This window comes from Ascaphus truei, chromosome 3, assembly GCF_040206685.1.
Source record: "Ascaphus truei isolate aAscTru1 chromosome 3, aAscTru1.hap1, whole genome shotgun sequence".
NCBI lineage: Eukaryota > Metazoa > Chordata > Amphibia > Anura > Ascaphidae > Ascaphus > Ascaphus truei.
The window spans coordinates 85,336,405-85,358,770 of record NC_134485.1 but is presented as its reverse complement, the minus strand read 5'-3'; the positions used below and the strand labels follow the sequence as shown (position 1 = coordinate 85,358,770).

The following is a 22,366-nucleotide window of genomic DNA, read 5'->3' as shown; positions in this document are numbered from 1 at the left end:
CCTAGGTGTACAGAGGCATAACCGCCCCCCTGCGGTGCACCATCTTACCGGCTCTTCCGAGCCTCTGTCCTGCGAGGGGAGCGCATGGACCCGGGCACCGTTAGGAAACCACCCCCGTTCTTCCGTGGTCATCTTCATCGACCGCCGCCTGTCCCGGATTCAGCTCCCGTGTGTCCTCCCCCCGCCTCCCTGTCCTCCCCTGCTTAAGTAGCTCGCTGCATCCTCCAATCACCGCGCTGCCCTTCGCGTTCGAGGCGCAGCCGTCGACCAATCACGGGTAAGGTGAGGGTTTCTGACGTATGCCACAGCAAGAAGTCAATGCTGCAAAACCCATGCAAGGTGGGATCCGAGGGCGTCCAATCAGAACGATGCATCGCGCTCCGGTTTCTCTCCGTGTGGAACATGTCGGCAGGCGTGTCTTATCGGAGCTGCAGCATTGCAGGTGCACGTGCCATCACGTGTGAAACAGCATCCTGTCACGTGCTATTACAATGCTACAAGTGTTTGCATCTTGTATTGCCCGGGGACAGGGCTTTGGGTGACAGTTTCCATATCATGCACACGGCAGGGCTGTGTTAGTATTTGTTGGACACTCACACACATATTGAGGGGCAGTTCTACCCATTAAGAGTAGTGTCATTCATTCTAAGGCCTGGGCCAGGCAGGGAACGGGCGCTGGCACTCGTGCGCTGCGCCCTGCTTGGCCGGGCGATTCGTGGCCGGCTGGCGCGCTCGCCTGGGGGCGCGGCCACGATGTCACGTAGCTGGTTCGCCCTCATTGGGCGAACCGCTTGCGAGCAGAAAAATCTAATTTGCTTGCTCACGCTGGCCACACACATTGCTGCAATGTGCTTTCATCGCAGCCAGCGTGAGCCCGGCCGCTCAGCGCCAACCTGGCCCGAGGCCTAAGGCAATCTCCTGCATGAGCGGGATGTCAGAAAGGTGGCACACTTATTGTAGGGCTGACTGGTTAGGCTGGGGCCATGGTACCACAGACCGTGCAGGCGAACAGACTGCCTTAAGGCAGTGTTCGCGTCCATGCGGTGTGCACAAACTGATTTCTTGGCGCGACAGACCGGTCACGTGAGCGATTCGCCCCAATGAGGGCGAACCAGCTCCGTGACATCACTGACATGCCCACAGACGGCGCGTGTACCATGGCCAAACACCGCACCCGCTTTAAGTGGGTGATGTCACGTCCGCACACGCCTCTGCACGGGCGAAGGCACTATGGACCTTAGAAGGGACTCTCACTCATTGTAGGTACATCCAATTTGTACTGTAGGAAACCACTCATTGCAGGGCAGTCTCATTCACCTAAAACAAGCCTCACTCGATGAAGGGCAGTCTCACTCAGAGGGAAGTCCAATTAATTTTGCAGGGCAGTCACACATTTGAGGGAAGTCTAATTCATTGCAGAAAAGGCTGCGGCCACACTGCCGCTGAGCGCGCTCATGCTTGAGAGCGGTGACGTCACCAACTCTCCAAGCATGAGTGATCGGCTGTCCTGCATATTGTTTTCAAGCACAAGCGGGGGGCGTGGCCGAGTAGTGACTGGCGCTGATTGATTGCTGAAGGTCAGGTGACCTGGAAATCAATTTCATCTGTCTCGCCAAGTGCCTAGCACCCGCGAGCGTATGAGCGCATGCCGCGTGAGCAGACACATTGAGATTTATTGAACTCAACGCTCTATGCGCCAAGGGCGCACAGCAGCAGCGTTGACGCAGCCTAATGCTGCGTTTATAGTGCCGGCGACAGCAACGTGATGTTGTGTCAAAACAAATGCATTGCCGCCGTCGCATGCGCTTATAGTAAGCGCAGCGCGACGGCTTGGTCGCATTCGCTGGATGTCATCTCAATTTATTTTTCCAGCAACCGTAGCCTGATGTCACCGTCGCCGGCACTATAAGCGTAGCCTAAGGCTAAGGCCCCGCTCCCTCAGTCAGCGCGGCCGCACTGCAGACAGGCGGGGCGCTGACAGACACAGACCGCGATATGCGGTCTGTAGGGAGCGGGAGCCGGGGCTGGAGGTGAGCGGGAGTGGGAGGGAGTGGGGGACGTGGCTTGAGCGGAGGGACCCGCTACTCTCCCCCCCCCCCCCTCCCTCCACGGGCTCGGGCTGCTTCTGGAAGGTAAGAAAAAAACACACACACACCTCCTACCTTGCTTCCTGACAGCTCCCGCCCCCACCGCTGATTGGCTCATCAGCGCACCACGTGATGCGTCGCCGTTCGGGATCACAATTTTCTTGAATCCCCTGGCGGCTGACGCGTCACAGTGCGTAGTGAGCCGTCAGCGAGAGGTGACTGGGACCGGCTCGGGAGGATTCCCCTGCTGGTGGGGAACGCTCATGCGGCCGCCCGCGCCGCCTGGCGCAGCGGGTCCCAGCCCTTAGTCTCACCCCATAGGAGGACATTTCACTCATTGTACGGCAGTCTGATTAGAAGGAAGTCTGTCACTTTAGAGCAGCCTCACCCAGGGAAGTCTAACCTGTAGCACAATCTCACTTATTAGAAGGCAGTCTAACTCATTGTAGAGCAGTCTCATCCAATTAGAAGGAAGTATCACTCATTGCAGGGCAGTCTCACTCATCAGAGAAGTCTCAATCATTAGAAGAAACTCACACTATTGATCCTTGTCAAGTAAGGAAGCAATAGAGCAGGAATCGGGGGTGAGTGCTAATTGGTGAAGATCTCTAATCCTGAATTAATTAATATAGGTTGTGATGCCTTTTAGTGAACCAACATATCAATTGTCCAAGGTTGCCTTGTGCTTTCAACTGCAAAAGTCTCTTCACCAGATGGGAATTAAGCGAATGCTCCGTGTGAATGGTTGGTAGTGATAGAGTTAAGATTAGGTCTGTGCCCTCCAGGCACTTTCTGCTTTCTGCACCACTCCCCCTCTCCACCACTCCTAGTACAGGTGCCTTATACACAACAGCACCCACATCACATGATGACTGGCAGATAAGGAGGCAGCAGGTACAGGACACAGTAGAACGCACTTAAGAAACCGAATTGCCAGCTCCTTGAGGAAAACTTCAGGTCTGTACCACAGGGTATTAGGGGAAAAAGGGATATTGAAGCAGAAATTCAGGTGTAAGGAGAAATATCCAGCCTTACCCGTGCTGTACTGTGTAATTGATTGGGTGGTGGGTGCCTGGAAAAGCCTCTAGCAGAGGTTGTCGGAGTAATTATTAGAAATAGATTCCACAAACAACAATCAAAACAAGGAAAGGATTACGTCAAAGTTTATTATTATCGTTTATTTGTAAAGCGGCAACATATTCCGCAGGGGTTGTAGCAATATATAGTTCCTACATAATGGGGTTGGAGGGAGTAGGGTGGGGTTGTAGGAGTATGTAGTTCCTACATAACGGGGTCGGAGGGAGTAGGATGGGGTTGTAGCAATATGTAGTTCCTACATAACGGGATTGGAGGGAGTAGGATGGGGTTGTAGCAATATGTAGTTCCTACATAATGGGGTTGGAGGGAGTAGGATGGGGTTGTAGGAGTATGTAGTTCCTACATAATGGGGTTGGAGGGAGTAGGATGGGGTTGTATGAATATGTAGTTCCTACATAATGGGGTTGGAGGGAGTAGGATGGGGTTGTAGGAATATGTAGTTCCTACATAATGAGGTTGGAGGGAGTAGGATGGGGTTGTAGCAATATGTAGTTCCTACATAACGGGGTCGGAGGGAGTAGGATGGGGTTGTAGGAATATGTAGTTCCTACATAATGGGGTTGGAGGGAGTAGGATGGGGTTGTAGCAATATGTAGTTCCTACATAATGGGGTTGGAGGGAGTAGGATGGGGTTGTAGCAATATGTAGTTCCTACATAATGGGATTGGAGGGAGTAGGATGGGGTTGTAGGAATATGTAGTTCCTACATAATGGGGTTGGAGGGAGTAGGATGGGGTTGTAGGAATATGTAGTTCCTACATAACGGGGTTGGAGGGAGTAGGATGGGGTTGTAGCAATATGTAGTTCCTACATAACGGGGTTGGAGGGAGTAGGATGGGGCTGTAGGAGTATGTAGTTCCTACATAATGGGGTTGGAGGGAGTAGGATGTTAGAGGGGCGGCAAATAGGCTTCCTCGAAAAGGTGAGTTTTTAGGGAGGTTTTTAAATATCTTAAAACTGGGGGAGAGTTTGGCGACAGAGAAATCCAGAGAGAAGGGGCAGCACGGGAGAAGTCTTGCCCGGAAGTTGAAGGATTATTCAAAGCAGACAAGGTAGGTGAGCAGACCTCTCAATTTTGACTGATTCTCTGTGTTTCTCACTAATATGGGGTCAGTCACACACCCTGTTTAAGAATCACTGGATTAATGCATTAAGTTTGTGGGTATGTCACAGGGAAGTATTTGATTATGTTCATTATGCTTGTGCCGCTTAGCTGTAAAATGTGCGCCATGTAGAAGTTTGAAGCTTTAGACAAATGCATGTTTAAATGGAATTTTGGAAGCTAAAAAGTGACACTTAATTAGCACAGCCAGGCACAGCCCTTCCTCTTTTGAAATAGGCGGCCATATTGTGAACCGGGGGAAGCATGATCTTCGCTGTTCGATCACAAGAGAACGGATAGATTGGCAGCTTAGATAATTACCATGCCTTAAATCAGGGGTGTGCAAACATTCTCCGCTGCGCCCCCCCCCCCCCCCCCCCCGCCTGCTTTCTCCCCCCTGCTCGCTCCCCCCTCCTTACCATGTCTTCGGCGTCAAATGACGCCGCAGGATCAGATGATGTCGCGTTGCCATGGCAATGTGATGTCACCCCACGTTGCCATAGCGAAGCGTCACCGAAGACAAGGTAAGGGACGTTCCAGAGGCCTCACACGATACCCCGGCATTTAATTTAAATGCCTTGGGGAAGAGCACAGGGCCTCAGGAATATTTTGCACATCCCTGCCTTAAAAGCAGGGGTGCGCAAACTTTTTGTTTGCGCCCCCCTGCCTGCTCTCCCCCCTGCTCGCGCCCCGCCCCCCTCCCCCCATACCATTTCTCTGGCTTCGGCGGTACTATTTGACACCACAGCGTCTTTTGACTCCGCGTTGTCATGCCGACGTGTTGCCAGAAACCGCCGGAGAGAAGGTAAGGCTCCGATTATACAGATGCACTGCAATGCATGCCCGCGCATCTGTGATGTCACATTTGCGACGTCGCAGAGTGACATGTGCACAAGCACATTCTTCTGTGTGCGCGACTGCAGGGCAGACAAGGCTGAAATCTGCTCTTTGATTGGACGGCTGCATCACGTGACGCGGCCGTCGCAACCAGAAAACAAATTTGGAAAACGCTTCAACTGTCACCCACATTGCAGTAGCATGCGGCGCGACTGTCGCGGTAGGTATACGCGCTTTGCGGGGATGCATACTATTTGTTTTGTATTTCGCTCCGGGTGATACACGTTTTTGTGGTATAATCACGACCTAAGAGTCATACAGAGGCCTTGCGTGCTCCCACGGCATTTTATTTCAATGTAGGGAAGAGCGCGGGGCCTCTGTAAGCGCCGCACCTCCACCAGAAAATGTTGCACCCCCCTAATTTGCGCACCATTGCCTTAAAGGCAAGGAACTGCTGCATTTATTAAAACAAATTGAACAATAAATGACAAGAATCAAAAGCCCATTTGGGGATTTACAATGTGAGACGTTTCAGGGCCTGGCACAGGCATGAGCCGGGTTGCCACCTTCTACAGGAGGCCAAACCGGAGGAACAAATGTAAAAGAAAATTCTCTTACCTGGTGTGGCGGCGTCTCCCGGCATCGTCCTGCATCTCCCCCCTACAACTCCTATGAACATGACAATGGGACGCTACGTGACTTCATGACGTTATGCTCCGTCACGTTGCCATAGCGCCATGACATCATGTAGCGCCCCGTTGTCATGGCAACGCTGCGTGATTTGACGCTGCACCGCCTTGTTCACTGGAGTTGCAGGGGGGAGATGCAGGAGACGCCGCTGCACCACGCCACTGCCTGGAGAATAAGAGGCTAAACCTGTAGCCCAGAGGTGAGTGCCCAAAACCCGTAGTCTCCGGGTCAAACTCGGAGTGATGGCAAACCTGTGCATGAGTAACCTGTGTGAGGCATGTGACTGGGACCTGTCTTGACTGTTGCTGATGTTGCTCTGAAGCTGGAGCAGGTCTTTGACTGAGCCACTGATTGAGCAACCTGTGCTGAAGCAGGGACATCCTTACAACCTGACCCGAGGACTGGAGTTGGCCACCCCTGGCTTACCAACAGAGGTGGTAGAGGATAACACAGTAAGGGAATTCAGACATGCTGGGGATACACATTAGGCTTTCCTACATATGAAAGAAAGCCACAGATCAAATAGGCTCTGAGGTTTTACAGCCGGTAGGACAATGGGCAGACAGGGTGAGCCAGGTGGTTCTTATCTGCCGTTTAATGGAATGTGCTCTAGGCTTTTATAATGGAGCCTAACATGATAATATTTTATATTTATTTCAGGGATCCCTTAATCTAATCTTTGCATTCATTTTGAGTGCAGTAATCCCAGTGTTGTATTGTGACTCCCATAATCTCATGTCTGTTCTATAATCCTGAATAGAAGAATGATAAATTGCTGCACACTATTATAATCAGAAAAAAAGGGGATACAACTACCGGTGCTCCTGGTTCAGGATTCTCTGTATCCATCCAGGGTCTCCTTTTTCCTGTATAACGAAGGGAAGAAAATCAGGGCTCCACGGATTTGCTCAATAAACTAATTTATTGCCAATAGACTTAACGTTTCGGCCACACAGGCCTTTCTCATGGCATTATGCCATTTCTGCTTTTGAGAAAGGCCTCTGTGGCCGAAACGTAAAGTCTATTGGCAATAAATTAGTTTATTGGGCTAATCCGGGGAGCCCTGATTTTCTTCCCTTTGTTCTATAATCCACCTTGCACATGGTTGATGTTTTGAGTAAAAATACATACATCCTCATTGCTAGATACTGTATGTGCAAAACAGTCACACATATTGGCAGTATTTAGTCCATCTGATTTGGATTTATTTTAGAAGCAAAGTTTCTAACAGCCTAATGTTATTTTGTGAAATATGTTATAAATACAGTAGGGCTCCGCTTTTCAACGTCCTGCTTTTCGGCGTTCCGCTCATACGGCGGTACCAAGAAGGAGGCTGCCATGTCCGCGCATGCACAGAACGGGGGCTGCTGAGGTTGTGCATGCGCAGAACGGTGGGTGCCGAGGTTGCGCATGCGCAGAACGGAGGTTGCGCATGCGCAGAAGGTGGGATTGCAGGTATGCGCAGACCTGCAGAAGACACCAACAATCGCCAGTTCCGCTTTCCGGTGATTTTCGCTTTGCGCCGGGGTCATAGAACGGAACCTGCCGTATTAGCGGGTCCCACCTGATTAAATATAATACTAAAAAATACAGAGAATGTGTTACAATTGGCAAATTCCAAACACGGACAAGCCGTGAATAAATAAAAATATCAAAATCTCACCTTGTACACTATATCACATTTAAATTCTTACTATCATACTCAACTATTGACATTCACCCAAATGTCCCACACGCGTTTGGTCAAATTAAACAAACTCTTCAAACGTTTCTAAATCTGCAAATATCCACAAAACTTTGCACAAACATTCATGAAGCGAGTCAGGTCGACTTCACACATCTCTGATCATCATTTTCACTGGGAGCTTTTTTAGTGCAGAGGTGCGCAAACTGGGGGAGGGCGTGAGATTTTTTTGGGGGGGGGACAGCACGGTGGTTGCAGAGGCCCCGCGCTCTTCCCCAAGGCATTTAAATTAAATGCTGGGGGGCCGCGTGAGGCCTCTGTAACGCACCGTGATTCAGAGGCTGGGTGTGACGTGACACACTTTCACCTGACCCCGCGGCATCATTTGACAGCGGCAAAAAGGTAAGGGGGGGGGAGCGCAAGCACTGGGGGGAGCAGGCAGGGGGGTGCAGCTCCAAAAGTTTGTGCACCCCTGCTTTAGTGCATAGGGAAACTGATGTGATGTGTGTTTTGTGTACACGACACTGATGTTGTGCTGCACATTTGAGTATGTGGTACTAATCCTGTGTATGTTATACTGATCATGTTGTATTTATGCATGCGGAGTAATGATCTTAATGGGCTAGGACATTTGGTCATGGCCGTTTTGCCGCAACCAAATGGCCGCCGGAAGCTACCGCCACCGGCTATTTTGCTACTAAGGTACTGTAAAACCCCTCTCCTTACCCTAAAACCCCCTACCCTAAACCCTTACCCTAAAACCTCCTACCGTAAGCCCTTACCCTAAAAACCCCTGCCCTAAGCCCTTACACTAAAACCCCCTACCCTAAGACCTTAAGCCCTTACCCTAACACCCCTTAAATTAACCTCCTACCCTAACCACTAAAACCCTTAAATGAACCCCCTACCTTAAACAGTAATAAAACTTACCTTAGAAGCGGCCGGCGGTGGGGTGAGTTGCGGCGAAGCACCGGCTGCCATCAGTTTGTGGCCAAATGGGCGTGACCCAATGTCCCACTCCGTGATCTGACTGCTAATCATGTTTTTGCGACATGAACTCCGATCTCATTGTCCAGTTCAGTTGTATGTGGGTTGCTTGATTTGTTCTGTTGTAATTTGAGTGGGAGGAATAGTTAAGAAATCCTATCATGCACCACAGATAACTTGACCCTCTGAGCATTCAATTGATCTTGGTTTGATGGTTTGCCTCGTTGTATTTGGGGTCTTGTAGTAATAATGTATATTTTTTCCCATGAGGATACACATGCACAGGGAATGTCTTCCCCCAGAGCTTGCAGCCTAATTGTATTGTTTTGTTGCAGACTTGATATAGAGGCAGGATGGCTTATAATGTGAGACTCCCTCTTTTGGAGACCCAGCTGACATGTCCTATCTGCCTGGAGGTGTTTAAGGAACCCCTGATGTTACAGTGTGGACACTCATACTGCAGGGACTGCTTGTGGTGTCTGAGCAAGGACCCACAGATCCAGCTGCTGTGCCCAGTGTGCCGGCAGGAGGTGGACTACAGCACCTCTCCCCCCAATGTGACCGTCAAGCACCTCATCGAGACCCTGCAGATGTTAAGTAAGGAACAAACAGCAGCAGAGAGCTGCCCTGACCACTATAATCCGCTGAGCCTGTACTGCGAGCAGGACCAGGAGGTAATCTGTGGCCTCTGTGGTACTATAGGGGATCACCGCCAGCACCAGATCACACCTCTCACCAGCGTGTACTGCAGAATGAAGGTATGTATGTATAAGCTCCTGGCACTTATAGGTTATCACAGCTAAAGGCATTGGGGTTTTTGGGTACACAGTCTGACACTGTCAGAGATCGATAGATCTTGTCACCAGCAGTGATGGATAGCTGAAAGGATGGGCACAGGTATATACAGTGTGGCCCACCCAGCAATGAAAAGCTAAAGGTATACCGTGGTGTGGTTACAGGCTTAAAATTACATTGGCCCAAGAATTTGATCAAATGACTGTTACTTATGAGAAGACAGATAAGTATTTAACTACTGTATATCATTTGTCATATTGGATGTAGCATTGGGGCTTTTCGTCTTTTGTGGTATACAGTGTGTTTGAGGGATACAGAGCCTGCCAGCCCCCCTCTCACCCCCCCCCCCCCCCCAAAGCAGTGGACAGATAAAGGTGGAGCGTGGTATCTCTAAGGGTAGAGCATTCCAAGGCTATAGAACTTGGAATGTCATAAGGGAACGGAACTATAGTACGAAGCCTGGAAAATACATGCAAGGAGCCTTGGCACTTGTAGTGGCCAACATCTGAAAACTCTTGAGGAAGACTTGGTAGGACAATGTTGGAGTTCTCTTTATTGTACATTAACTTGCAATGTGTAGAGGAATTTTTTTTTTCAGGACCCATGTACACAGACTTAACATTTTTCATTTGCAAGAGGGAATCTCCCTAATAATCAGGGAAAGGTGGTTGGTATGCTGTAGAGTTGACCTCAGATACAGAAATTTAGAGGACAATCATGGGGCTTACACAGCATGGTACCTCCAGAATTGGTACGAAACAATGCGCAAGCACAATGTTCAAATATTGAATTCATAATCAGGTAATGGACCACTGTCTGCCTTGATTGCAATTTTTGGGCATTTTATTATTTACTTACTTTAAGAGACCTTATTCTTTTGCTCCAGTTTCCGGGATGTTAAAATGGAGCACTCACCAGAGCCCAGAGCAGTCAAAAGGTCACCATTGTAACCCCAGAAGCTAGAGATTAAAGAAAATAATGATTTTAAATACACACAAAAAGAGCAAGGGATGCTCAGGAGGCTAGATCCTAACATCTGGGAGGGGGGGGGGGGGGGCTGCTCTAATCCTACTAATTTTGTACTTAAAATGTTTTCTTGTGGCCCATGATTTGTTTTTCTTTGTTGCTAAGAGGTCAGAGTTTGATGTATTGTATTTGTGGTCAGAGGTCGGTGCACTATACATGGAGTCAGAGGTAACATTGGGACATGCTTTGTTACAGGAGGAGGTGTCCTCGCTGCTCACAGAGCTGCAGAGACAGAGGAGAAACCTGGAGGAGCAGATCAACAAACTCATCAACAATAAGACCCGTATCACTGTGAGTGACTGACTGAGTGACCTCTTCTATTACAGTGAGTAACTCGCTGGAGACCTCCTGGATCACAGGAAGCAACTGAGTGAGGGACCTCCCATATCAGAGTGAGCAACTGAGTGAGGGACTTCCCATATCACAGTGAGCAACTGAGTGAGGGACTTCCCATATCACAGTGAGCAACTGAGTGAGGGATCTCCCATATTACAGCGAGCAACTGAGTGGGGGACCTCCAATATCACAGTGAGGGTCTATGATCTTTTGTATCACAGTGAGTGACCCCCTATGTAAGTGATTACGTAGCTTTCATATCACACAGAATTATCTACATCCTGTGTGACATTGAGTGGGGCCGGCTCTTTATATCTTAGTGAGTGGCTTTCCATGTGGAGCGAGTGATTGCTAGTATGTTAGTGAGTGGCCTCCCATCACTCAGTGAATAAGTGATTACAAATCGTGTGTACATTAAAGCTTGCAAGCTACAGATTGGAAGTTTTAGTTTTTTAGTTGCCACATTGCATGGTACTTATTCAATCTTAATTTGTGTTTCCATGTCTGGTGAACACACAAGCTTCTGTTTATTTTTTTTAATGAAAACATCATGTGTATATGAGTACAGTGTGAGATCATAGTGTAGATTATATTTATTTACTCAATTGCATTACAACACACCCTTCAACACACAGAGATTACGGGACCAGTCACACATGGAAAAGGAGGCTAGTGTCCTTGTGGTTTGTCCTTCACAGGGAATGAGATAAGGCTGGTACAGAACTCTGTGTCCTGGCCCTGGGACAGAGGGAATATGTCATATTTTTGGCAGGCAGGATCTAACACCCTCTCCTTCTTTATAGGCCATGAATAAAACAGGAAGGGGCACTCTGCAAGGAGGAGTCACATCCTGTGCTGTGCCATCCCTTCCACAACTTACTCCCATCATTTATTTATAAAAATGTTTTACCAGGAAGTAATACATTGAGAGATACCTCTCGTTTTCAAGTATGTCCTGGGCACAGAGTTATAAAAAATACATGGTTACAATAAAACAACAGGGTTATACAGTCACTTCACAGACATTTCATGGACAGATAAAGTAGGAAAATTGGGTACAGGGGATAAAGGGCTTGTGAGTTTCAGATAGAAATAGAGCAGCTTTAACATCAACTAACATCAGCGAACGGCTCACACCCTTTGGCTGCGCCAAAGGCTGTGCGCCTTTGGGGCAACGCAGATGTACGCTGGAGTGGGTGAGGTTGAATCGGATGCATCTGTGAACAAAAATCATAGGTCTGGCTCTGGTTTTAGTTTGATATAGCATAAACGAGACATAACACATTTAGCGAACAGACCTTTAATAGAAGCACTTTGACTTTCCGGGGCAATTTTTATTCAGAGGAAAGGAGTTAAGGAACCATTTTTTAAACATCATCAACCAACTTCATAGAGTGGTTATTAAATTATTAGGACTTGAGCCAGAATAGTAACGGGGGTTGGATACATGCTTTTGCTACGACATTTATTTATTTCAAGCTGAATGTAAATATGAATTATTTTTTTCTGTGCGTATGCACTTTCCCCCCCCCCCTCTACAAAACCACCAGTGAGCATCTTGTTTCCACCTGTTTTGCCCCTTTCTCATTCCCCCTACATCAGCTTGTGGTTATGTGCAGAAATGTGAGCTCGTTATGGTGAGATAGGAATTTTGCTTGCAGGCTTCTCCCTTGTCCCCTTTTTTCCTACGGCCTTCAGCCCCTGGTCGGAGGAGTTAACTGGTCAAACACATTTGCATGCAATGCAAGAAAAGTGATGAACACGTTTCTTATATCTTCGATATGTTCTCATTTCTCTAAATAACCAGTCCCTACATTTCAATTTGGCACACAGAAAGTAAGGGGGAAATAGCGTGACATATTGATACTAAGGGACGCATACTCAAAATGTCTCTCTTCGCAACATTTTGTAGGGCAAAGGCCCACATTTACTAAACGGTGCTAAGCCATAAGGCACTTGTATGGCTTATTCAAGTGACTGGCCGTAAGGTACCTTACTACATATAGCCCAGAATCGTCTTGATGCAGCAAATATGTATGCAGTGTGTGTTCAGTGAGTATGGAGTGAATGTAAAGTGTATACTGTATGGAGTCAAAACCATCAAGTATGACCTCATTTGGAGTGAAATTAACTTATTGAAAGGCATTAATGATCTCATATACACCAATGATCTCACTGTGTAAAGTCGCAATGTTCCTATTTAAACACCTTTTTCGGGTACTTGCCAGCTACGGGAAGTGCCTTTGTGCTTAAAGTGCACCCCGTTTCCCTCACTCATCTCCCGCAGAACGAGTCGGACGTCTTCCAGAGCCTGATCCACCGAGAGTTCCAGGAGCTGCAGCGGTACATTGAGGAGGAGGAGTCTCGCTTCCAGCAGGTAGTGGCCAGGAAGGCCGAGGAGCTCATCGGCTCCATCGAGAAGCAGCTACAGCACACAGACAAGAGCCTGAGCAAGGTGTGCGAGAGGGTGAGGCAGCTGGAGAGCCTGAGCAACGAGAACCACCTGCACTTCATTCGGGTGAGACTGTCCGCTCACTGCCAGGGGACGTACAGTACAGGCAGTACTTCTGATTGGGGCACTTTATTATTCACATTGGTTTTTGTTTTAATTAATATTTCATCAGTATTACGTTATAAGTTTGCGCCTTGTTTATCTATTAGTCTTCCTTAACCAGACAAAAGATTGGAAACCACTGCTCTAATGCCAGCTTCATCTGTTTCTCTTCACAGAATTATGCTGTCCTGACTTCCAGGTAAGGGTGGCAGTGCAGACACTTCTGCGGGAGAGAGTGGGGGCAGGAACGGAAGGGTTAGAATCACTCAGCTTTCTCTCTCTCCGCAGCTCACCGCCACCTCTCCCACGCTGTGCTGACCCGTCTTACATCCCTGTCTCCTTCAAGCCTGGATTCCGACCAGATGACATCAAGCTCACAGTGTGGAAGTGTCTGCAGCGGAGGGTCCTACCCAGTGAGAAACATCCCTACATGTCATGCACCCCACACAATGTTTTGCACCAACCACATGTCATGCACACACAGTAGATGTCGGGCACCTCTCTGCAGCAGATATCCATGGTCTTCTGCCGTGAACCCAGATATCCCAAAATCACATGCGTCATAGTAACTAGCACTCACTATATGCACCCACAGGGCTTCTGCATGCACAGACCTCACCCACAGCAGCATATTATCACGCAAACACAGCTCTGCACAGCCATCACCACATCTTGGCAATCGCAGCACACATATCTCTGCACACATCACATACACATAAAAGGACATGTACACCAAGATTCACAGGTCATGCGCCTGTTACACCTCACACCTACATCAACCACATGCAACTTGTAATGTGCACCTACAGACCCAGATATCAGGTGTTGCTTTTATATGATAAAAAAACTGCAGATCAGAGTTTCTAATATTTTACAACAACAAAAAAAAGACTTGGAAGCATGTATTTATAGAATGATACAAGCTAAGAGGAACCCCATGGTGGTGTCTAGGTGGTGGGGGTTGTTATTATTATTATAGAGGGAGGATGTTTTGGTCCTAAAAAAACAAACAAACATTTTTCATGTTTTTGTTTTGCTGGACGTCCATTCATTTTGGATTTGTAAAGAATTATGGAAAAACTTAAAATATGCAGATTTAAAAAAAAAAAAAAATAAAAAAAAAACGTTTTGGGAAAATCAAACGTTTGTGCATCATTTTGCAAGTTTTTCCATTCTAAAGTTTGCCTAGTTAAATATTTAAAAAATGGAAAATGTACCTTTTTCTGCATACGTTCGTTTAGGCAGAAAAAAATGGGGAACTTCTGCTTTAAGTTCCACTTTCCTAACATTATCTCATCTGTTTCTCCTTCTGCTTCTTTTGTTCTCTTTTTCAGCTCCGGAGATTTTGAAGCTGGATCCCCTCACCGCGCACCCCCTGCTAGAGCTGTCCAAAGGGGACACCATGGTGCAGTGCCGTACACTTGCCACCCGTCGGGGCAGCAACCATGAGGGCTTAGACTACAACAACTGCGTGCTGGCAACACGTGGCTTCTCTTCGGGCAAACACTACTGGGAGGTGATCGTTGGGGCCAAGCAAAAGTGGAGAATCGGCCTTGTCAAGGGCACAGCCAGCCGCAAGGGCAAAATGGTCCGGAGCCCGGAGGCTGGAGTCTGGCTCATCGGGCTGAAGGAGGGACGGTTCTACGAAGCCTTCACATCCCCCCGTGTTTCTCTGCCCATCAGCACTCGGCCCCAACGCATCGGGATCTTCCTGTATTACGAGAGGGGGGAGCTGACCTTCTACAATGCGGACAGCCCCGAGGAGCTGATTCCCCTGTATAAATTCCAGACGGAATTCCAGGGAAAGCTGTACCCGCTTCTGGACCCTTGCTGGCAGGAGAGAGGAGCCAACCCCCTGCCTCTTATACTGCCCCAAGCCTGAAGAGGTGAAACCCTGCCAATGTACAGAAGACATCCCAGCGTAAATCTCACCTTGCTTCAACATGACTGTCGGCTTACTCCAAATATTTAGGTCACACCTAGTTTTTACCCATTAGTATTCTGGGATTTGTAGTTCTGCTTCCTTAAATATGGAGACAACAGGACCACAAATCTCAGTATACTAAGGGAGGTGAGAGAGGCAGTCCCTGGCTCCAAGGATAAATTAAATGTAGCTGATTGACACTTTTTTTCTTCTAAAGAAATCGGTCCAGTATCAGAATTTTTACATTATTTTTTACATTTTTTTCCAATCTTTTCTAATGTATTTTGGTGATCTGAGAAATGTAAAGCATATTAATTTTTCACAAGATAGAAATAGGTTAAACAGTTACTTTACGGGTGATGAATCTTGAAAAGTTACAGTAATATAAAAATTCATGTTTAGCTCATTTGTTTTTGACCCGCTATGTGGCATTGCCCCCTTAACCCCGTGAGTGCCACAGCCCCTCCGGCACATGACGATCACATGATCGCTCATTGACCGTGATCGTGACATCACCGATGACTGTTTCTCTTCTGGTCGGATGGCGTCTGGAGCGCTGAACGCAATTTCTGGGAAAATGAGATGGAATCTCTAGAAAATTATATGGAATCCCTGGGATGACAGAGCCCATGACTTGGGGACTGCATCATGGGGAACACTCAAATATTCCCCTCAACCAATAATTGATGCTTTGAAGCAATAAGGCATTTAAAAATCCATCCACCTTTCTTGCTCTTAGTGCCCAAGAGAAGTAAGATGATACAAATTCACCTAACAGTGGCACTTTCAAATGTTAGCTTCCCGTTTCAGTTTAATTAGCATAGCATTTGATATGAAGAATATTATCTAAAGTACATGGCTGAATTTTTAGAATCTGAAATACATAATTGCACGATTTCAAGAACAAAAAAACACACACAAAAAAAGTGGATTGTACAGTTATGGGGTGTACAATAAGAATATTAATTTATATCAATTTATTTATTGTGGTCATCTTATCTCACATACATAGATCCTCCAACATTTTGAATCTTTGATCCAAAAAAATGATTACATTCAGCAATAAAGATCAACTTTTCCACGTGTTCTAAAACCAAGTGTTTATTTTATTTAAATATTTATGATTATTGTTTAATTTACCTCTATGCCCCCTATTCCATATGCCGTGAAGCGCCTACCCTGCTCTGGGATAGTGTTCCATTTATTTATTTATTTAAACAATGTTTTACCAGGAAGTAATACATTGAGAGTTACCGCTCGTTTTCAAGTATGTCCTGGGCACAGAGTTATGATGACAAATACATGGTTACAAATACAGTTACATAAGTGAACAGGGTATAAGTATACATTACATACTGTACAAGACATTGCATGCAGTTAGAGATAATATATATTATAGGCGTATGTAACAGTTACAGACCAGATTAAAATGTGAAACAGCTTTAGTTTTGAAAGAACTTAGACTGGTGGTGGCTGTGAGAGTCTCCGCTAGGTTGTTCCAGTTTTGGGGTGCACGGTAAGAGGAGGATACTTTGCTGAACCTTGGGACCATGAACAGTCTTTTGGAGTCAGATCTCAGATGATAAGTGCGGCATGTGTTAGGGGTGAGGAGCTTGTTCAGGTAGACGGGTTGCTTGCCCAGAAAGTATTTGAAGGCAAGACAGGAAAGATGAACTTTGCACCTAGACTCAAGTGATGACCAATCTAGTTCTTTGAGCATGTGGCAGTGATGTGTGTTATAGTTGCATTGGAGAACAAAATGGCATATTGAATTGTAGAGGGTATCAAGTTTGCTAAGGTGGGTTTGGGGTACTAGTAACAGGAGTTAGGGTGGTATTAGCGTTAGTTCTGATCTGGAGCTCAGTCATTGGAAGCTTTAAAAATGTAGCCTTGGTCCCAAATACCATTGTTACAGTATTGTCAGTGTTTGTTTTGGGAAATCCAATTGTCAAGTCTCAAAAAGTCAGATTGAAGTATGTGTTCACGGTCAGAGAGGCTAGGGCTGTGTGCATATAAGATTGTGTCATCTGCATACATGTGTATTGAAGCTCTCTTACAAGCTGTAGGAAGATCATTGATGAACACTGAGAAGAATAGGGGCCCCAGAACAGAGTCTTGCGGAACACCACAGGTGATATCCAGGGGGTTGGAGTTAGAGCCTGAGACACATGTTGGGATCTACCTGATAAGTAGGAATGAAAACAGTTTAAAGCATGCTTCCCTATTCCAGAGCACTAGGGTTTGTTAAGCAAGATCGCGTCTGGAGCGCTGAACGCAATTTCTGGAAAAAGGAGATGGAATCTCTAGAAAATTATATGGAATCCCTGGGATGATAGAGCCCATGACTTGGGGACTACATCATGGGGAACACTCAAGGGTATTAGGAACCAGGATTTAACCTCAACAATCTTGGAAAAAAAACAATGTGCTCGTTAAAGCTTGCAGTCTACATGTAAATTAAATGACAAGGTACATTGCAACTGGTATAGAAGTTCTGTCCAGTGTACAGTTGGTCGTCGCTTACACGACGGAATGCTTCCCACAAACCGCCGTTGGATAACGGACCGTCGGATTGCGGGTCCATGTTAATCCGCGACGGTGAGTGTCGGATAAGCGGTTCCGACGTAGGATAATGCGTCCGGCGCACTGCATTCTGCGGCGTCGGATAAGGCGTTTGACGGAAAGCGGGCCGACGGATACGCGGTTTTGCCTGTATAGTATATTCTGCAGTTGTCATAACAAATAATGAGTAGCTGTAACTAATACGTTTTATTTTACTGCAAATCAGTTTGTTTTAACATGCAATTCACGTGGCCCCTTTGCTGACAGAAGGGTCTACACAACAGGGGTGCTCAATACCAGTCCTCAAGGGCCACCATCAGGCCAGGATTTAAGGATATCCCTACTTCAGCACAGGCGGTTCAGTCATTTTGATGGAGCCACCTTTGCTGAAGCAGGGATATCCTTAAATCCTAACCCGTTGATGACCGTTTACAACGGGCGTTCTAGACTCATGGTCTACAAAGTCAACTCTTGGCAATGAAGGGGTTAACCTCAGATAGCGACAGAGCTAGAGATACATTTAAATGTACATCTCTTTTTCAAGTATCAAGCCCTTAAATAGTCCTTCAAACCTGTTATAAAAAAAAAAGACCATCGAGGAAGTATAAGTGATTTTAATAATCCGGACATCGATTTGAGCAATGAGATTAGCAGTACAGCTAAAGGAAACAGTTTTTTAGGTGTGCTAAAAGACAATTACACGACCCGAATTATTGAGGAACCAACCAGGAGAGGGGCATTACTGGATTTGGTAATATCAAACAATGTATAAGTAATAACAAATATCCAAGTCGGGCAACATTTGTACTAAATTATCAAAAGCCATATTATACAGATTCAACAAAAACTAAATTTTAGAAACGCAGGCTTTAATAACCCAAAGGCATAATCTACAAGAAATATATTGGGATTAAATGTTTGAAGGAAAACAAATTGGAAGATAAACGGGCAATCTTTAAAACATTGTTGGATAAGCACACATATCAGTGTTACACCCTTGGGTAATAAATATAAAAGAAACAAGTCTAAACCAATGTGGCTAAATAAACAGATATGGGAGGAAATGGAAAGGAAGAGGCAGGCGTTTAGATTCATAAAGTCAGAAGTTACTGAGGCACCTTATTATAATTATAAGCAATGCAACAAAAATTGCAAAAAGGCAAAAACAGAAAGTAAGATCAACCCTAAAAAGTTGTTCAAGTACCTTAATAACAAAAATATTAGAAATAAAGAATATAGGATGCTATAGTTGCTTCTGTATTTACCAAGGAGGAGTCAATTGCAAATAGCTAGCCAGGAGAAGCCACAACTTATTGCGGCAGGGCGACATCATGGTAGGGTCTACACAATGTATTTTAGGCCTTAACAAACTCTTCAGTGGTTTATTTTTCCACATCAAAAATACAATATTGGACACTGCCCCTTAAAGGCAAAACAAAAACCATAAAAATAAAACCTACTCCACAGTAGGGAGGCTAACGACACAGCACTGGCCCCGACTGTCCAACTGGGTAGCTGGGCTAACTTCCAGTGCTAAACAAAACTATAACATACAAAATATAAAGTCCTTATCTTGAGGTTTGGGAACTCCATCCCAGGAGTCTCCAGGAAATCCCTCTGGATATTGTGGCACCTTGTAGAAAGGCAGCTCTGCTTCCTCAACCGTCTGTAACTCAGGTTCCTGGGTGTGGGGTCCAGGAGGCCTAGGGAACCATACAAAACCACTATACTACTGGTTGTGGAAAGTCTCTCTGCTCTGGCAGCTTACTGAAGCCTTTAAACCCCTTTGCAATCAGCAGTTACCTGGAACACCATAGCTGATTGTCTCTCCAGAGGAGTGTAACCTCCTGCATGCTGGGAAGCATACATCCTGCAAGCTCTCTCTAGCATACACAGACTGTGACTCTGTCACACAATATATTAACAAACAATTGGTTAACTGAGGAAGAAGTGCATAGGCGGCTTGATAAAATTAAAGTAAATAAAGCACCTGGCCCTGATGTCCTGCTGGGTCCTTCAAGAGCTAAAATCAGCAATCTGTTGGAGCAGGTGTCCCCCGACTGGCATGTTTGCGGGATAGCCGTATGGTGGATATCGGTTCCACCTTTTTCCTGTCTGGTCCGAGAGGAAAGAATGGGGTGACGGTGAAGCATCGCACCCGAGTTGAGCTTATCCAGATGCCTGTAGTTAGAAGGGGTAAGGTTGTGTGCTGGTGGGAGTCTGTTAACTCCTCTGGAAGAGGAAGAAGCTTACCAGCAGCATTTGGAAGCTATTGATGCAAGACTGTCCTACAGTGAAGATGTTTTCCGAAACATGGCTCTGGCAGTGATACCTAAAGAGGAAACGTTAGTTTGGGTTCTACCGGGGGCACCGCACCACCGGAATCTGACACGGATCAACCAAGCTAAAAGGAGTGTGTGTACAGGACAGAGTTAGGGATATATGAGGGTACGTGTAGCCTTATGTGCCCAGAGGCGTTATGGATATTGTAGACATGTCTGTGATCATAAGAGACTCTATTATAACATACAGGGAGACAAGGGAAGACACCAGGAGTAGAATAAGAATCCTTTTAGTCTGGAAGACAAAATGTATTACTTGCTCAGACCAGTTAATGGACAGAGATAAGCAAACCTTTATACTATTCCAATAATTAATTGTGAAAAGAGATTGACTAAAAAGGTCACTTATTCGCATATTTACAAGCCGTAGACTATTGTAATTTTTTTTAATCAAATTACAAAACACTTACATTACAAAATAATAGATTTGATGATTATTTTTATCACACAAGAAAATCCAGACACCCAATATCTGAACTCTACAATTTAATTAGGGAAATTGACCATGCTCAGGTGTTACAGAATACGTTATCTGCCTTGCAGAAAGACTTCCCGGAGATCTAACATATAGACGAACTATTAGGCGGACTATCCAGGATATACAAGTTAATACCAGAGACGTGAAGTACATACAATTCGAAAAAATGCACATGGAATAATTAGGCCTTTAACAGACATGATGGAAACACTAAACAATGACCCAAGTGTGAGGAACCAAGGGCAGATCTTAAGCATTGCAGATATATCAAATACATTTTTGGGACAATGTTTTGGAATGAGAATCACTGGACTCACAAAACCCAATGATCCACTGGTCCGATTGTTTGCCAATATAGAGGCCTGGTTATCTGCAGATGATAACATAAAGCCAGTAAAAAGCGATTGTCTTTCTAGCTGCTAGTAATATTATTTCAATCATGTTGCAGTGGTTCTCATACCCCTCCAACAATTGATACAGGACAAACGTACTTATTGCCACTGATGAGTATAGATAAACTAGAAGCTAGATTTAATAAAGAAATGGGGTTGGTAGATTAATTCACTATCACAAAGAGTGAAATCTGATATAGAAAAACATTGGTGCTTCACTAGAATATTACTTACTCATCATAGAAGACAATCTTCACGAAGGAGCAACAACTTAATAGTTGGATAAACAATTATACTCTGGACACTACATTAGAGAACACAATTATAGCATCTTGTAATTATCTACCACGACTAAACTGCATATTGGTTAAATTATTTAGTCATTGAGTTTGGTGCGGGGGGAGGGTTACAGTTGTGAAGTTTGTATTTATGATAGTAATCCTAAGTTATATAAGAAAAATTAAGTAACAGATTGATATTATAGACCGATGGTATTGAGCAAACACCAGAGATTCGAATTGGCTGTCCACCAGCATCATTGTACCATCTCCCACAATGGTAATGGAAGCAATTCCTCAACGCGTTTCGCGTAGATATGCTTCACCAGTGGGTCAGTACCCAACATACTAGGGGGCCTTATATAGGCCACCTCCCTAATTAGACAGTATTATTAACCCCAAGCTACAATTAAAATACATTTTGGTAACATTTCCATGAGAAATTCTATATATGTATAAATATGTATGTGCATGTGTACTAAATAAGCAAGATATTTAAAATATTCAATCAAAATATATATGTTGCTCATCCTACTACACTCATTTAAAAACAAACATATGCATAAAAATTATTTAGACAACCATATACATATAAATATTTAGTAATAGATTCCGAAGTAGAAAAAAATAAGTGATCAAAATATTATAGATCAATCATAAAAACCAATGAATAAATATAAAATATTCATATGGAATTCACTGCAAAAACAAGATATTGTAAGGAATCTGGGAACATGTCCTCTGCGGCGTGTTCCATCCTTACCTGCTGCAGCGTGCTCCCCCACTCTGTTTACAGAGCGTGCGCGCACCCGCAGCTATTCACTCCGTGCCACGGAGCTTGGCTCTGCCCCCCGGTCACGTTGCGTGTCTGTCACGTCGTGCACCGCTCCCCAGCTGCGTGGCAAGTTACTAAATGCCCACTTGTCTCCTGAAGCCTATCCCTGCCTCCGCAGAGGCCGCACCTCCGCTCCGCCCCCAGCCTCACCTTGCTGAGCACAAACCTGTGTAGCCGTGTGTTCCTGCGTTTGCTGTGCCTTGTGCCTTGTTGCTATCTCTCTGTTGCTTTCTTGTGTACCGACCCGGCTTGATTATAGGACCCCCTCTGGATAAAGACCCCGGCTTGACTACTGGACCCGCTCTGGATAACGACCCCGGCTTGCCTCTGACTACCCGCACCTCTCCATACCTGATCAT

The 22,366-nt window shown here is 45.8% G+C and overlaps 2 protein-coding genes across 6 annotated transcripts in view; one reads left to right on the top strand and one right to left on the bottom strand.

The window, feature by feature from the left end:
• FKBP6 (FKBP prolyl isomerase family member 6 (inactive)) overlaps positions 1-231 on the bottom strand; it is a 33,343-nt gene extending 33,112 nt beyond the window's left edge. Inside the window, exon 1 of one of the 3 annotated variants that reach the window (XM_075594473.1) lies at positions 49-231. In XM_075594473.1, the coding sequence (XP_075450588.1) occupies positions 49-138 (90 nt within the window). In that variant the 5' untranslated portion in view covers positions 139-231. The remainder of the gene's footprint in view (positions 1-48) is intronic. The other 2 variants (XM_075594471.1, XM_075594472.1) reach the window with 2 other exon arrangements.
• Positions 232-2,248: 2,017 nt separating this feature from the next.
• TRIM50 (tripartite motif containing 50) lies at positions 2,249-16,214 on the top strand. Of its 3 annotated transcripts, none has more exons than XM_075594469.1 (7): positions 2,249-2,671; positions 8,821-9,243; positions 10,502-10,597; positions 12,930-13,160; positions 13,373-13,395; positions 13,485-13,609; positions 14,531-16,214. In XM_075594469.1, exons 2-7 carry the CDS (start codon positions 8,839-8,841, stop codon positions 15,076-15,078), a joined length of 1,428 nt encoding a protein of 475 aa, XP_075450584.1. In that variant the 5' UTR covers positions 2,249-2,671; positions 8,821-8,838; the 3' UTR covers positions 15,079-16,214. The 3 variants fall into 3 exon arrangements, with proteins under 3 accessions (XP_075450584.1, XP_075450583.1, XP_075450585.1); XM_075594468.1 differs by lacking the exon at positions 2,249-2,671 and adding an exon at positions 2,938-3,044; XM_075594470.1 differs by lacking the exon at positions 2,249-2,671 and adding an exon at positions 4,007-4,237.
• Positions 16,215-22,366: the final 6,152 nt, after the last annotated feature.

Bases quoted from the DNA above. Each gene is read 5' to 3' on its own strand.
- TRIM50 (XM_075594469.1), top strand. From the start codon at position 8,839: ATGGCTTATAATGTGAGACTCCCTCTTTTGGAGACCCAGCTGACATGT. The intron at 9,244-10,501 runs GTATGTATGTAT...GCTTTGTTACAG, and splicing joins GCGTGTACTGCAGAATGAAG to GAGGAGGTGTCCTCGCTGCT. The intron at 13,396-13,484 runs GTAAGGGTGGCA...CTCTCTCCGCAG, and splicing joins TATGCTGTCCTGACTTCCAG to CTCACCGCCACCTCTCCCAC.